Raw genomic sequence first — 15,180 nt, 5'->3', positions numbered from 1 at the left:
GTGCTTTTTAAGCACTTTGAATAATTTATTATTAACTCCAATGATCTTTTCACATATCTTTAATCAATAATTAGGTCCCACTATTGAGTGAAATGCAAACTTCCTATGACTTATCTTTGTTAGGCTGTAAACAGCAAATCTTGGGGAGCAGACAGATCTTTGGTGTGTGAGCTGGGTCATTTTTTGGTTTGAATTAGACTAAGGGCCTGTCCCTTTAAACCTAACCTGCTCTGATGTTTTTAGCTCTATAGCTGTAGTTTAAAAATATTTGTTCTAAAATGCAAGATGTTCTAAAGTAGTCAAAAAGATACTGATATTAAATCCAGAATGTATGAAAGAATGCATTTGGTTTCCATACCAAAACATTTTGCACTAGGCATGCACTTGTTTAGATTTTCAACTTCAGGTTGCCAGTTTTCCCCATTGCCCTGAAACACCTATGTCACTTCACCTACCAATTAAGAAAGACCACCACGGATACACAAGCCACTTTATACCAATGAACAGACAAAACCTCACTGAGCAAATACACAAAATATTTTCATAAAAAACTTCATCATATAAAAACATTTCTATAGAAAATGGGTTAGGTTTCTACAGGTACACAGCATGGAGCAGCAAATAAACATAAGCAACATCTCAGAATCATAAAATATTTAATAAGGTATATTTTAGGGGATATACTGTGTATAAAATTTGAGATCACAATAGGAAGCTAGTTTTAGACCCTCTCCAAGCTATAACTGTCACCCATTTGCAATGCTTTGCAGATAGTACTGCAAATGAAACAAGGCTCTACCAAAGCATTCAACTAAAAAAAAAGTGGCTTTCTGTATTGGAAAGACAAAAATTAAATCACATTGCTAGAGTGTATTGATTATCCCTAAGAGCAAAAAGAAAAAAGGGGAGGAAGAAAAGCAAAAAACACAGATCACATTACACTAATGTAGCAACAATGCATACATATTGCTGTCATTAGTAATATTAGTAGTCAGCTGGCATAAGGTACAAAATATAAAGCAGACAGAAGCTCACAGTAATAAACTACAAATAAGTGCTGCAAAAGAAAGGGGAAGAGAAAAAGTAAAAAAGGAAAGAAATAAAAACAGTTTGCTGTTCTGTAATCTAACACAACTCTTTGTATTTAAGTGCTGTCAGTGTATGTTGAGCCCTTCCTTCCTGAAAGGAGTCTACAAGCCTTTTTCCTGCAACCCACTGTGCACCCTCTTGGCACCAGCAGAAAAATGTCTTAATACAGGAATGACTGAACATCCAGGAGGCTGTGCGTTGCTGAACTTCAGATAATTGATTTCTTGCTCATGTTGTCCCCAAGTATTCTCTTCCTCTGCCCTGAGGTAGTTGAACAAGCCAGACTGTAGGTGTGGTAGCCAGCAAGTGAAGATGGTGTCCAAATCCATAGACGTAGGAGACAGACTACCTTGGATGTTGCGACAGTTGAGAATAGAAGACGTGGAGACATGAGAGCATTTCTCTCCAATGTGAAGGAGGTGTTTTAATTCCACGCTGCCTGTTGGTCCAATATTCTTATTTTGTGGTTTATTGAATCTGTTTTTATTTATAAAAAGTCAAAAAGGTACGTGCTGTACAAGCACAACCAATCACCGTCCTTTGCTGTAGCCAGGAAAAAACTGGTCAAGAAGTGTTTGCAGGACCTTGTTAGCAACCATATTGTAAGTCTTTCCAAGGTCAAAGCGACATGCTGGACAGGTGTAGACCTCGGCTCGGAAGGAACGTTGCAAACAGCTCTGAAAAAAAAATGTACAATAATGTTCAATTATGGTAAATCCTGTATTCATCATTCCCGTTTGCAACAATATTTTTCAGTCCCCAATCCATATCTATGTCAAGATCATACGGCAATATAGAGACTGCTGAATCTTCCATAATGTAGACAAGGTCACAGAATGAGGAAAGAGCTCTTAAGCAAGAATGCTTAAGCAAACTTATGCTTAGTACCTGTACTTCCCAGTCTCATCCTAGACTGAACTTTCAATTCTAGAACATGATTTCTCTATGTGTTTATGACAAGACAAAGAGATCCCATTTATATACACTTGTATCCCAGACAAAACAAGGCAGAAATGATTGTTATACCTGAAAACATTAAAAAGGTTTACTCACTTTGCACACATTGTGAAGACACGCTGTTGTAACTGGCTGGTAAACTAATTCCTGGCAGCACACACACATAAATGTTTGTTCAACTGTTTTCAGAAATTTCTATTAAAAAAAAAAAACAAAGAAAAGAAATTATAAAAAAAGGATAGACATTTTACTAATTTTGCAACAATTTAAGCTCAGGCTGGTGTGCATATGACTTTTCAGCTAGTCCTGAAATTGATTGACTGGCATTCCCCTCTGCTGAAGTTTAGCCATACAGCTAGGTGACCTCCCCTGCCTGTGATTGTACAGGTATTGAAGCAGCAGAGCAATGAGGAGCTACTTCTTCTGTACACTCTGAATGTAAAGGGGTACGGCAAGAGGCCAACACCACAATTTTTAAGTTTTTTAAGAACATTTTAAGAATTTTAGGAAAATCCATTACAGGCTTCCTTCCCCTATGCTTGTCTATGATCTCCAGTCTTCAGGTATTTTAATAAATCCAACCCTATACCTTTTAGTTCTACACTAAAACAAAAAATTCTCCATTGATCAAAAAAACAACACAGAAGGGTTGCAGTTCATGTGATATCCTTTATTGGTCAAACTGCGTTTTAAAAAATGCAAGAGATCTTAGCAATAATGAAATCTTGCAACTTTCATAACCCAAGTTAGCCAATAAAGGATATCACTTAAACTACAAACATTTAGCTTTAGTCAATGGCTAACAGACTCCACTACCAAATACTTATAAGCAATATCCTATATCTGTTCATAAATGGCCATCAAATCCACAGTAGTCACACTTACAGGGCCTTCTTTGATAGAAGACAGAACTTCATCCCACAGCTTCTGGTTCTGGGAATCCTCTTTAATAAGCCAATCTTGCTGTTCTGTAAGCTGAAATGCTTCACCGCGATCCTTTTTCTTTTCCTTTTCCTTTTCCTCTTCCCCTTCCTCTGTCAGCTTTACAGATTTAGATGGTAAAGTATCCCCATTTGTGTCATCTGAAATCAACAAAAAGAAGAAAGGTAAGAATAAAACAAACTTAAAACCTAGTTCACATTAGGAGGTGTAAGTTTTGATGGTAAATGATGCCCTCTACTGGACAGAACTGGCTCTGAGCTAATAAAACAATGCATATAAATTTATACAAGGATGCACTCTGGTTTTATGTAAACATAATACAGAAAAACAAAGAATTTTGAACACTGCAAAGCCACACATTACCATCATAATAACCTTCTTTCTTACCAGACCAGTGTTTACAGTTCTGTCATGTGCATGTTTGACTTAAAATATCCCACACATTTCATTTTTTTTTTTTTAGTTGAGCATATCAGTTATTATACAGATCAGCCACTAAAGGTAGGTAAAGTAGGTATTAAATAATATTTAAAAAAAAAAAAAAAGCTACAAGAAGAAAACTTCTCATCCCTGTATCTCTAAACACTCCACCCAAAAATATTTTAGACCAATTGATGCTTAATTTAAAAAAACTGGGGAGATGTGCCAATCACTTCTAACCTGAATTCAGTTGTTTTTAGCAAGTGTGTAATGCCACTTTCAAATGACCAGATTACTGAATTATTCCTACAATTAACCAAAGCACTTGGACTGTGTAAATATTAGAAGAAATATATTGAAAACATTTATACATAGGAATGAGGTCATACTGTATTAAAGCGTAACTAAACTCAGAAACTTCACTTTACATACTTTTTGCAACAACTTTTTTTTTTTTTTTTTTTAAATAAAAAAGGGTGCAGCACCACTCCCTAATTTTCGACCGCCTAGGCGATAGAGAATAATTTGGAGTGCAAAGCCTACTGGGATACCTATGTCAGGCATCCTTGGGTGCTCCTTCTGCACATGCTCAAGCATCTCAGGCACATGCAGAAGCCAGGAAGAGAAGAAGATGGCAGCGCCCGGAGAACTGGCTCCAGGACAAATGTCGGGACGACGCGGGACACCCTGAGCAACCGGACTGCCCTTCCGGATTGAAGGTGTTTTTTTGGGTTTGTATTTAAGTTCCTCTTTAATGACTAAAGATCATTATTACACCAAGTCTAAATAAGCAGATAATCATAAAAATAATGTATACAAAAACACATACCATCTTCAATATGCCTTTTCTGGCTTCCGTTGCTTTGGGTGGCACTATTTTTAGAGTTGCTGCGGGTGCCATGGCTGTGCTCTGGGGTACTTGGCTTGCTCTGGCTCCGGGAACTTTGATTGGATGAACTGGCTGGACTGCTGGGCTCAGATTTTGGAGCTGGTTTCTTTACTTTCTTCTCTTTGTTAGCCATTGCTTCCAAATATCCCTCTGGAAACTGTAGAAAAGTCCCATAGCAATCAATATTTTAGAATTTATTTTATCATAATTGGCATGCATCCACTCATAAAATTTGTGAATAAATTATTTGTTTTTGTATTTATTTGGCACTTTACCCAAGTGTAACAATAGACATACAATAAAATATTTGACAGGATTTTATTTACATGTTCCTTTTAAATAGACACCGCGCTACACATTTGCATTTCAGTGTACATTTTCAGCACACCTTGGTGCCAGAGAGAATTAACTCATTTTAAGTGACCCTGGCCAGGCCAATCAAGATGGGAAAAAAAGCTGTACCTGGAAGAAAGCCAAGCACAGATGTATGTAACAGCAAGGGAGCTTGCAATGCTGGATGAGAGGGAAGTTTAGCAAAATTGTTGTACTTTACACTAAACTATTTTTAGATTACAAAAAAGCACCAAAAACATAAATATTTTAGGTCATGTGTTATTTAAATGAGGCTGTTACAAGACATATGATGACTGCCCAGCTGGGTCTTCTTATCGAGATTTGACCTTTTAAATTAAAAGGATTAATGCACATTTGTGTTTCTGGCCTCACCTGTAAAGTCAGTCCAAGTTTCTTTGAGCGTTCGATTCCTTCTGAAGTCCATGGGGCAGGCTCCATGTCATCCCTTCGCAATAGGTATCGCCACACCAGGAAGCCACATTTGCCTATTTCAGGCCAATATTTTACCACCTACATAACAAAGTCAGGCAGTATTCAAAGTTTTTTTTTTTGATTCACAAATAAACATATGCAAAGCTCATAAAATTTCATGTTATCTAAAGGCAAAATGTTATTTCTTTAATTTTGAATAGCCATTGCTAGGTTGTTTAAGAAAGTGAGGGGAAATGGAAATTTCTGACTTATCAGAGGTAAGGGAAAATACTGGAATGGGGACAAATTGCAGTATTTGAGGAAATCAAAATAGGAAATCTATCCACAGTGCATTTTTTTCCTAGAAGGAAAGGCACACAACCACATAGAGGGGTTTTTCACCTTCCTACTCCATTTTAAATATAAACAAAATTTTTTGCTTTGCTTACACTTCAATTAACATGTAAAAAAAAAAAAAAAAAGTTGTGCCTTCATATATTTAACATTAGGGAGGGTAGAATTTAAGACAATTTAGTTATTCAAATGACATTACATTCCAATAAAAAGAAACAAGATACCACCTACAAAGCATTTTTATATGAATAAAACTAAAAGCCAAAGCACCAATTTGAATGGCTCATGCACTTTTAAACTATGTTTTTCATTAAAGGTTTACTGCTAACAAATCATTCCTACTGACAAAATTAGTAATTTTTCAAGAAAACAATGCAAACATTTTAGCCTTGAGAAAATCCAGGCTCCATTTAAGCAGAAACATATAGGCAGCAATTCTTATGGGGATGAAAACCTTATAAATGCCATCATATCGGTTGCCATCTTCGGGGGCATATTTGCTGATTCTACGCCCCTTTGAGCTTCGGACTACGCGGACAGGTTTTCCGGCTCTCCAGTTCTTAGACTCAGCTCCATCTTTATCATTCAGGGCCGCATCACAATTTAGGGCCAGGGCCCTTGAAGGGGATGCAAGAAGATGAAAGCACAATAAACGTTGTGCATATCATGGAATTATGATATAATAAATTCATCATCAATTACCATAATAATAAAATGTCATATTAGAGGTAAAGAATAAAAGTTAAAAGTAAAAGGTAAAAGTTTTTGTTACAATAAAGTGTAAGTGTGTGTAGGTGTGTGTGAGTGTGTACATACACACACACTGCTCAAACAGTTATGGAACACTCCAGCAGCATAGTGTGACACCAAGAAAATTAAGCTTGTTTTAGAGTGATTTTGAATCCACCCTTCAATGGGTTAAAGATTTTGGTTATCATTAACTGTTCTTTTATCATTTTTTTTTTCAGTAAATTTCATGTTCATCAATAAATATTTTCAACTTGAATTTTTCAATAATTTACATTGATACATAATTTAGGTCTTCCCCTAATTTTTTGAGCAGTTTGTGCATATAAACTATAGTTTAGGTAATGTTTTAGGAAATGTTTTGTTTCTGAGAGAACAAAAAAGCTCTTGCCACCAAGAAATGAAATGTAGCATTTAGTAGCTAATGCAGCTTTACTTTACAAATATTGGGTAATATTGCATTACTATTATTTAATAATTAGCTTTATCAATAGGAAGAAAAAGAAAGTCTTCAGTTTAAGTGTTCTATATCATTTTAGATTTCCTTGATAACTTATTAATATAATTTTTTTTTCAAATATACTGGTAAGAATAAATAATGCGATTTAGCGATATTAGACAAGTATATGTAACTCTGTAAAAGATAAATGCTACATTTTAATATCTGATATAGGAAGGAAAGTAAATCACCACTGTGTTATGTCAAGTAGTGCATAGCAAAAGGAATACCCAATAGGGAGAAAACATTAAAACTATTGGAAACTTAAACACCTCAGTGGGCAAAATCTAACAAAATCAAACCCACTGGTATTGGCTACTTCTCTTGGCTACAAGATCCACCGTTATAGCATTTCAGTGAACTAATAATGTTGTATTATACTGCATCTTAGCACACTAAAAAAATACAAAAAAACATATTTTGTTTTGTTTTTCTAGCCTCCTGCACAACAATATCAATCCTATGTCTGGTAAAATAAGACAGACCTGCAATTTAATTTAGCACTTTGTGTTACAAACAATATTTCGATATAATGGTAAAATTGATAACTGAGAAGATAGTAGTCCAATACTTGTAATTAATCATTAGGAGCAAGGATTGAATCAAATCAATCATAGTTACAATTGCAAAAACAATTAAAAGTAACATCCAGTGCAAACAGTTTAGTATACATAAATAAAATGCAAATATATACCTTGTGCAATACCCTACATTCCCTAAAATACATTGAATGTTCAGCACAAGTGACCACACATTACCTGCATCTCTGAAGATGCAGGTAAACAATAAGCATGAAGATTATCATATGATGACACTATTTTACTCCTTATTTTACTAAAGAATGTAGGATACAAATTTTAGCCTCCTAAATATTAGCAGGGTCCATTATTAGGCTGCTAAGATGTTAGCAAAATTACAAACAGCCATAAAGTCCTTAATCAATTTTCTAAATTAATTACTGAGGGGGTAAAAAACATTAATAGTCAAAAAGGGCCAAGGCTTGCCTTTATAACAGTATAAGCTTCAGTGCTTTAGCACAAAAAGAACATTTTGAGCAAAAGCAATTTAATGGAAATGTTATTATGTCAATTATTAAAGGGATTGTTAAGCAAACATTTAACAACTATATAAAACATCCATTCAGGGATACTGACGATACAGGTAAAAATTTAGGGCCGTCGACTGCAGAGTACATAATGACTTTATATTATCCTGAACAGAGATAACTGAAACATGGGGCTCTTTATAATCCTAGACTTAGGTTGATATGCTTTTAAATATTTATCAAAAATAAATGTTCCAAATAACAACCTTCACCCTGATCCATGGCCCCTCCTAAAGCCAACAGACATGGTCAAATGTCAACAAAGATCAACAGTGGGCAAATGTTTTGAGAAAACTCAGCAAACAGCCAGGTCTTTATTGCAGAAATGAACAGTGAATGTCCCTTCTGCAATAAAACATACTTACCTGTCTCTTTTCATGGCCCTTTTTTATATATACATTTACATTTGTGAACCCATTGATTAAAACAATACCAATACTTGCCACTATAAACCACTTTAAAACTTTAATTACAGACCACAAACACTATAAAGAACATATAAGGTCCACAAAGACACAAGGCAGGTTGACATTGACTGCTCTATTACAATTAGCTGTGGTCATAAATTGTATTATGGAGTACACTTTAATTCTCAAGTTTAACCACAAAAACTGTGCACATTTATATTCCATGGAAGAAACTAACCTGTTCATATGAGTCAAAGTCTGATCAAATGAATGTTCTCCAATCCTTTTGTTCCCAGAAAGATCTCGACCACCACTGCCAGTGTATGTGAACTCATCACCTCGGTCCTAAGAAAAGAAAAAATACTTTCAGTGATTAATCAATAAGCATATGCTACAAAACTAGGACTACAAAAAAACTAGATAGGAAAAACCATGTTACAAAATATGTATTTGGGGAGGGGGGGGCGAAAAAACTAGGGGCATCAACTTCTTCTAGATGCAATAGAAGCATTTCATATGTAATGGCATTGCTATATAAAGCATTGCAAAGATATATATAGCCGTGTCATTATCATCACTTAACAAATCACTGTAGTACACATAACTAAAATATAATACAATCACAGGGCAAACAAATTTCACATATGCATGATAAGACAGTGTCACATTAGTAGCGGTATGGAATATCAAGCATCAAAATTTCACAGGTAGTAATGATATACATGTTTCATGCCAATACTAGGTCAAAATGATGGTCATGAGCCTCTCGTACTGATAATGTAGGAGGACTGTAAAAAAAAATAAATAAATAAAAAAAGAAAGAGGAAGAGATTCTTGGATGTAAGACGGAAAAGACACCACGTACATTTTTCCTTTGCTTTCTCAAAGTTCAAGCATAATCAGGGTTTACCTTTTCTCAGCCAATCAGCCCTGGAGGTGAATGGGGACACTTGTCCTCATTTGCCCTCTGGTGCCTAAGGTTCCCATGCTGCCAAGAGTCCCTCGGGCTGTGCTCATTGTCAGAGTGCAGCCGTGGGAATCATCCTTTCATGGTGGGATGGGAAAAAAAATTAAGTATATACAGTTAAACATAAATACCATTAATTTAATTTAAAAAAAAAAAAAAAGAACTTTCACATTAAAGTCTTGTTGACTTTCACGCCTTCAGGTGAAGCCCCTTGTACTCATTCCCCAGTGTTAAAATTAGCATAAAACTCTGGTAAATTCTTGCATAAACATTTATAAACCCATCATGGCTGTTTACAGGCAGGCTTTAAAACACTTGTATAATTGCAATTAAAATGTGTTTTAAAAACATTCCGTGTAGACCCTGTCTTTTTCTTTCCCAGGCATGATGCTTTAAAAGTTAACAGTAAGGTGATGGAAAGGCACAATTCATGCAGTTATACAGTTATTAATAAATCTTTAAATTCATTTTTTTAAATTACTAGTAAAAATAAACTTGATATCAGCCTCTAGCAGTTCCAATGCCAATCTGGCATAGTGCATGCAATGATGTAAGACAAATACTTATAGGATCAAAGAAAGTAAATAGATGATCACATCAGTCTTTGACTGTTGCCTAAGTATTTTGTTTCCAGGTAGGGGGTAAGCCAATGGTGTCATAATCCTCCAGGTTTTTATACAAGATTAAATATTTAGATAGTTTTAGAAGATTACAATTGCTGCAGATTGAAATAGAAAGGTGGTTAATTAATAGGGTATACATGCTATATACAGCAGCAACCCTGAACCTGTGGTCCCCAGGCCACTGAAGGACCTCTGCTTGGGGGAGGCGCATCAGCAAGAGCGGGGACCATGTTTCCAGTATACAACGCAGGCTCAGGGCAGCGGGCGGGTTGTGTCTGGGGAGAGTGAGGCAAGATCTGGCATCATAACATCACTCTGGGGGAAGTTTCTTCCCCTTTGAGTGACACACGGCTCCCCACACATGCACGGTCTGGAGTCTGTAAATTTAGTGGTCCGTGATACCCAAAAGGTTGGGAACCACTGCTATACAGCATACATATTATAGTTATACTTTATTACAAAAATGGAGGCACTTCTAGGTAGCATTAACCACAATTGTCCAACAATATAATTAAAATGCCACAGTTTTACAACTTTTTGTGTTGCATAATACATACCACTTCATCTTCAAATCCTCCTGCTAACACTAGAGAGTATGCCCCATCATTGCTTCGCCCATGAATCCCACCAACATGGGGCCGATGGACACCTGCTTCACTGACCTAAACAGGAAAAAAAAAATCATACTTCATAAAATTGCTCATTTTAAAAAAAATTTAAATTTTGGTTTCCTAGGCTGTTTGAATAGTAAAATCTTAATGGTTACCATCTTTTTTAAGCTTGTTTTTTTTAAAGGTATTCTCTGGACTCCTGGTCTGCCACTCCTTATCCCACCTCCCTCAAACATTCACGGTCATTCAAACTACCAAAATGCACCTTTTACTTTCCCAGATCTGCAGATGAGATTCATGGCCAAAGACTTCTCTTTTTTTATGCTGGAAGAAAGTCCTTCTTTGGATGTTCACACAACTGCCTAAATAACATGAACACTTCCTATTGGTTTTCCATCAGCAGGGTCCCTTCAGCGCCAGGAAAATCTCAGTACTGTCTAACACACCAGGATTCTGCAATGCTAAATTATTCCCCCATCTAAAACAGTACTAGAACGCAGACTTAGAGGAGGCAAAAAAAAAACATGCTGGATAAAAAGGGGGAGATGGTGGGGCTACTTGAAAAATGCCTATTCTGTTGGTGTTCATTGCAAAGGGTATATTCATTTATTACTGTTTTGCTTTGCATTTTTGAAATACTATTCACATAAAAATTAGATGTATACTATTCATAAATTGTTTAGGTGATTGCAATATCTGCAAGGAAGGATAGCAACCATAGTTACATAAGCAAAGCTGTTCACAAAACTGCTTTAGCTTGTAATATTAAACTATTTAAAATGGCCTAAACTATGCCACATCAGCAGTAATGTCAACAGCTCTTATACATAGAGCTCATTGTTGTAAATATTTCTCTGCTAACTACTATATTTTTGTGTGGGGGGGCTGCTTTTAGCCCCAGTCAGACCATGTCATTTGATAAAAACCTGTGCCCACTTCGAATATTTCAAGGATGCCTCATATTGCAGTAGCTAATATTAATGCTGTTGCAGGGAAGTTATTATTAATGAATCTACTGGAATCTCAAAGCTGACCCACATATGAAAAATTTCCCTTTTATCTGTCTAGTGCTCCCACATTCATATGAATTTCAGCCTTGGAGTTATCCACCTTTTCTTTAATTACACCCTTGGCTGCCTTCAAGCAGGGTTTAGATTAGACTTTCCATAAGATTTTATTAGGTGTCTGACACTTGGCAGCATATATCTGTGGATCACAAATTCTTTCTGATTGTGTGAACAAAATGTATACGATTATATACTGCTTCTTACAGATGCCATGTCTTAACACTCACTGAATGGTAAATACATTATGTTGTGCCAGGAAAATGAAAAGGGCATTTTGTTATAAAATGTAACGACTAGAGGAAAACCCCTTCCACAATTAAGACCCCCCCATCAAGGGGTTTTGGGTGCTGGGAGTTAGATGCAAATGCAATCTCATTTATAAAATCATATTACAAGAGAACATTTCTTCATGCAATTTGAGAGGATATCTGAAGCAAGGTTGCCAAATCTACAGTGTAAATACTGAAACTTGCAAGCTACACACCGACTTTAAAATACTAGCTACACCTAACAAGAACTATATACCTTCACAAAATTAACATCACATCAATTCTTTATTGGAACAGATAAGCTGGCAACTGCAGTATTCTACACTGGTATTCTAGGAAAAAGGAAATCATTTTCTGTGCTTTAAATTCGTCAGCTGTATGCCTTGCCTGCTCACGGTCCAAGAATCAGGAATATGGTCTGATACAGCCAGGCATCCGATTTTTTTTCATAAAAAAAGAAACCAATACAGGTCAGTAATTGCAGCCTAACATTTCCCTTGCATATTTAAAGTGCATCTTGCTATGTTTGGTTATTTTCCCTTTACTATGAATAAAAAATGAATGAAAAGACTAAAAAGTCTTAGCTGCCACAAGACATATTTTAAACATTGGTGTAACGCGCCAGAATAAAAACAGTTTATGTAATTTAAGTGCACAGTTATTCCAGTCAGTGGAGGCCTTCTGTCCCAGTATAACCTAATATAATATAATATGTTATAATAAAATAGTTTGATCATACTTTACTAGCTGAGAAATATGCATATATGTTATGTTGAAGCTAACTTACAATACATTATTTATGTAGAACATACCTGCACTCGGAATTTCCATAATGCCCCGACAGGAACACCAGGAATGGGACCATAATGATTTGAAGGGACGATGGTACACTCCTTAGTGCGTCCAACACAAGCCATTCCCTTTGGAGAAATATAGAAACAGTATAATATTATTATTATTAATATTAATAATATTATTAAACAGGATTTATATAGCGCCAACATATTAGGCAGCACTGTACATTAAATAGGGGTTGCAAATGATAGACGAATACAGACCGTGATACAGGAGCAGAGGACCCTGCCCCGAAGAGCTTACATTCTAGTAGGTGGGGGAATTTACACACAATAGGATGGGGGATATGTAATAGTGGGAAGTAGTGATGGTTTCAAAAGACAGAAGAAGACGGGTAGGCAAGTTTGAAAAAATGTTTTTTTTTCAGAGCACTTTTAAATGAGAAGAAAGTAGGAGCAAGCCAAATAGGACGAGGAAGACCATTCCAGAGAGTTGGGGCAGCTCTAGAGAAGTCTTTTATCCGTGCGTGTGATGAGGTTATGAGTGAGGAAGTCATTATTAGGTCAATGGAGGAGCGGAGAGAGCGGCTAGGGGAGTACTATTTTACCAGGTCAGAAAAGGTCAGAAAAGTGGGACAGTGACTGTGGAGGGATTCCGAAGGCAAAGCTTGAAATTGATTCTAAGGTGAAATGGAAGCCAGTGAAGAGATCTGCAAAGAGGAGCAGGTAAGAAGGATGAACGAGTCTGGCTGCAGCATTCATAACAGATTGTAGAGGAGAGAGTCGGGTTAGTGGAATACCAGAGAGGAGGATGTTACAGTAGTCCAGACGAGAGATGATAAGAGCATGTACAAGGAGTTTGGTGGTCTCAGGGGACAGGTAGGGGCAGATTTTGGAGATGTTGTGTAGATGAAAGTGACAGGACCTGGAAATGTTCTGAATATGGGGGGTAAATGAGAGGACAGAGTCAAAGGTGACATCAGGAAAAAGTGTCTGAGGGAAGGGACAATAAGATTGTTGTTAACAATTAGAAATATGTCAGGGGGAGATTTTTAATTTGAGGGGGGGGGGGGGGATGATGAGTTCTGTTTTGTTCAGTATATAGTAATGATTCTCAGCAGACATTTGACAGTGAAAGAAAAAAGGGAGATATTTGGGCCAATACTTTTTTGCAATTTTCAAATTGCTATTGCATCGCTGCAGGATTAGTTTTAGACCAAACAGGCAAAATATTCTTGCTCAGTACAAAAGCTCTTGAGCCCCTAACAGCAAAGTAAACTGGATCTGTTAGTCCAAAAAGTGATTTTAGGCAGCAACAACAGCCTCCTTATGCAGCTTCCTGTGAAAACAACAATGCTGCACTGCTCTTGTATGGAGCTGCCACACTCCATGCACCACAGTGGGATGAGAAAATGTTGTAGGTATCAGTATCTCTGTTTCCTGGATTGGCAGCACTCCTGTTGCTGAAACCCCTTCACTATGAGCTGCAGTGTCTGGGAGAGGCAGAGTGTGAAACACAAATCAAGAAAGATTTGGATCATTCAGAATATGTGTTTTTGTTATGTGCAACAAGTCACAGGATTTGGTAGTTGTTTAGGCTGGCAAATTTAAGCCTTTTATTGTACTAAAACAGAACCCTTTCTAAGAAAACTATGCAAATGATCACTGTTGCCCCTTCCAGACAAACTAATTTCTTGGCTGTTTCTAGTTTCTTTTTGTGTCAAAACACTGAACAAGCATTTCCTAAATTTAAAGAGAACTGCTGATAAGCATGCTTGTATAGGGTCAGTGACTTGATCACCATGACAGCCAGCCACGTGCAATTGTAGAGGTCAGCATAGCATTCTACACATTGCTGTTATCACAGGTATCCTAATACAAATGGTAATGATCAAAAAATGTACTTGTAAAAAGGAACAAATGTATCTTCCTGCAATTTCAAGTGAAATACATTTCATTATTCCAATGCTTTATTATTATTATCCAAAAGTATGTCTATATTAAGAGGTTAAGAAGGATTTTGCAATTTATTTATGTAAAAAACAAAACAAAACACAACTTAACAATGGTTATGAAAAATACTTAAGCATTATCGCATGCCTGGGCACCTTATTTGTTTTATAGTACTTTCCACTCTCCTAGCATGCAAAGTATTTAAAAAAAAAGTAATATTTCTTAGGTAAGCAGTGAGAATTTTCAAACATGTGATTAGCAGGCTTGGAATGGCTACAAAATCACAGTCTATGTAATCCTCTAGCTATGGAAATAGAAGTGTTACTTAAACCTCCCTGCAGTAGCTAGGGATTTTAAGATAAAGTACATGGAACAGTGTGCTTACATTTTGTATCCTGAACATGAACAAACTGTAACAGAGTGTTAACAATATAAAGTTGTAGTGCTATGAATACAACCCAACACACTAAGGGAACACATATGTGCTGCATAACACCACAACTCAAGATAAAGAACTACCGTTATGCATGTCAGATTTTTTTTTTTTTTACACAAACCAAGACATCAGGGCATTTTTTGAAAGTTTCACTGTACATTAGACTTTCATAGCAACATATACATATGTCCGTTTGGTTCTTTGCAGCCTCATTAAGCCCTTTGTAAGTTATGAGTTACAGGAGTCCTACTTTACTCAAGGCCTGCAAGCACTGTCAAATTGTGAG

The 15,180-nt window shown here is 36.4% G+C and overlaps 1 protein-coding gene across 1 annotated transcript in view; it reads right to left on the bottom strand.

Annotated features, from left to right (window-relative positions):
• Positions 1–478: 478 nt before the first annotated feature.
• Positions 479–15,180, bottom strand: part of UHRF2 (ubiquitin like with PHD and ring finger domains 2) — a 43,962-nt gene continuing 29,260 nt past the window's right edge. The window contains exons 8-16 of the mRNA XM_072404234.1: positions 12,524–12,631; positions 10,322–10,426; positions 8,413–8,519; positions 5,871–6,033; positions 5,024–5,161; positions 4,238–4,454; positions 2,932–3,128; positions 2,143–2,241; positions 479–1,766 (exon numbers count right to left, since the gene is read on the bottom strand). Of these exons, the coding sequence (XP_072260335.1) occupies positions 1,620–1,766; positions 2,143–2,241; positions 2,932–3,128; positions 4,238–4,454; positions 5,024–5,161; positions 5,871–6,033; positions 8,413–8,519; positions 10,322–10,426; positions 12,524–12,631 (1,281 nt within the window). The 3' untranslated portion in view covers positions 479–1,619. The remainder of the gene's footprint in view (positions 1,767–2,142; positions 2,242–2,931; positions 3,129–4,237; positions 4,455–5,023; positions 5,162–5,870; positions 6,034–8,412; positions 8,520–10,321; positions 10,427–12,523; positions 12,632–15,180) is intronic.

Source organism: Pyxicephalus adspersus, chromosome 3, assembly GCF_032062135.1.
Source record: "Pyxicephalus adspersus chromosome 3, UCB_Pads_2.0, whole genome shotgun sequence".
NCBI classification, from domain to species: Eukaryota; Metazoa; Chordata; class Amphibia; order Anura; family Pyxicephalidae; genus Pyxicephalus; species Pyxicephalus adspersus.
This window is presented reverse-complemented; position numbering and strand designations above follow the sequence as displayed.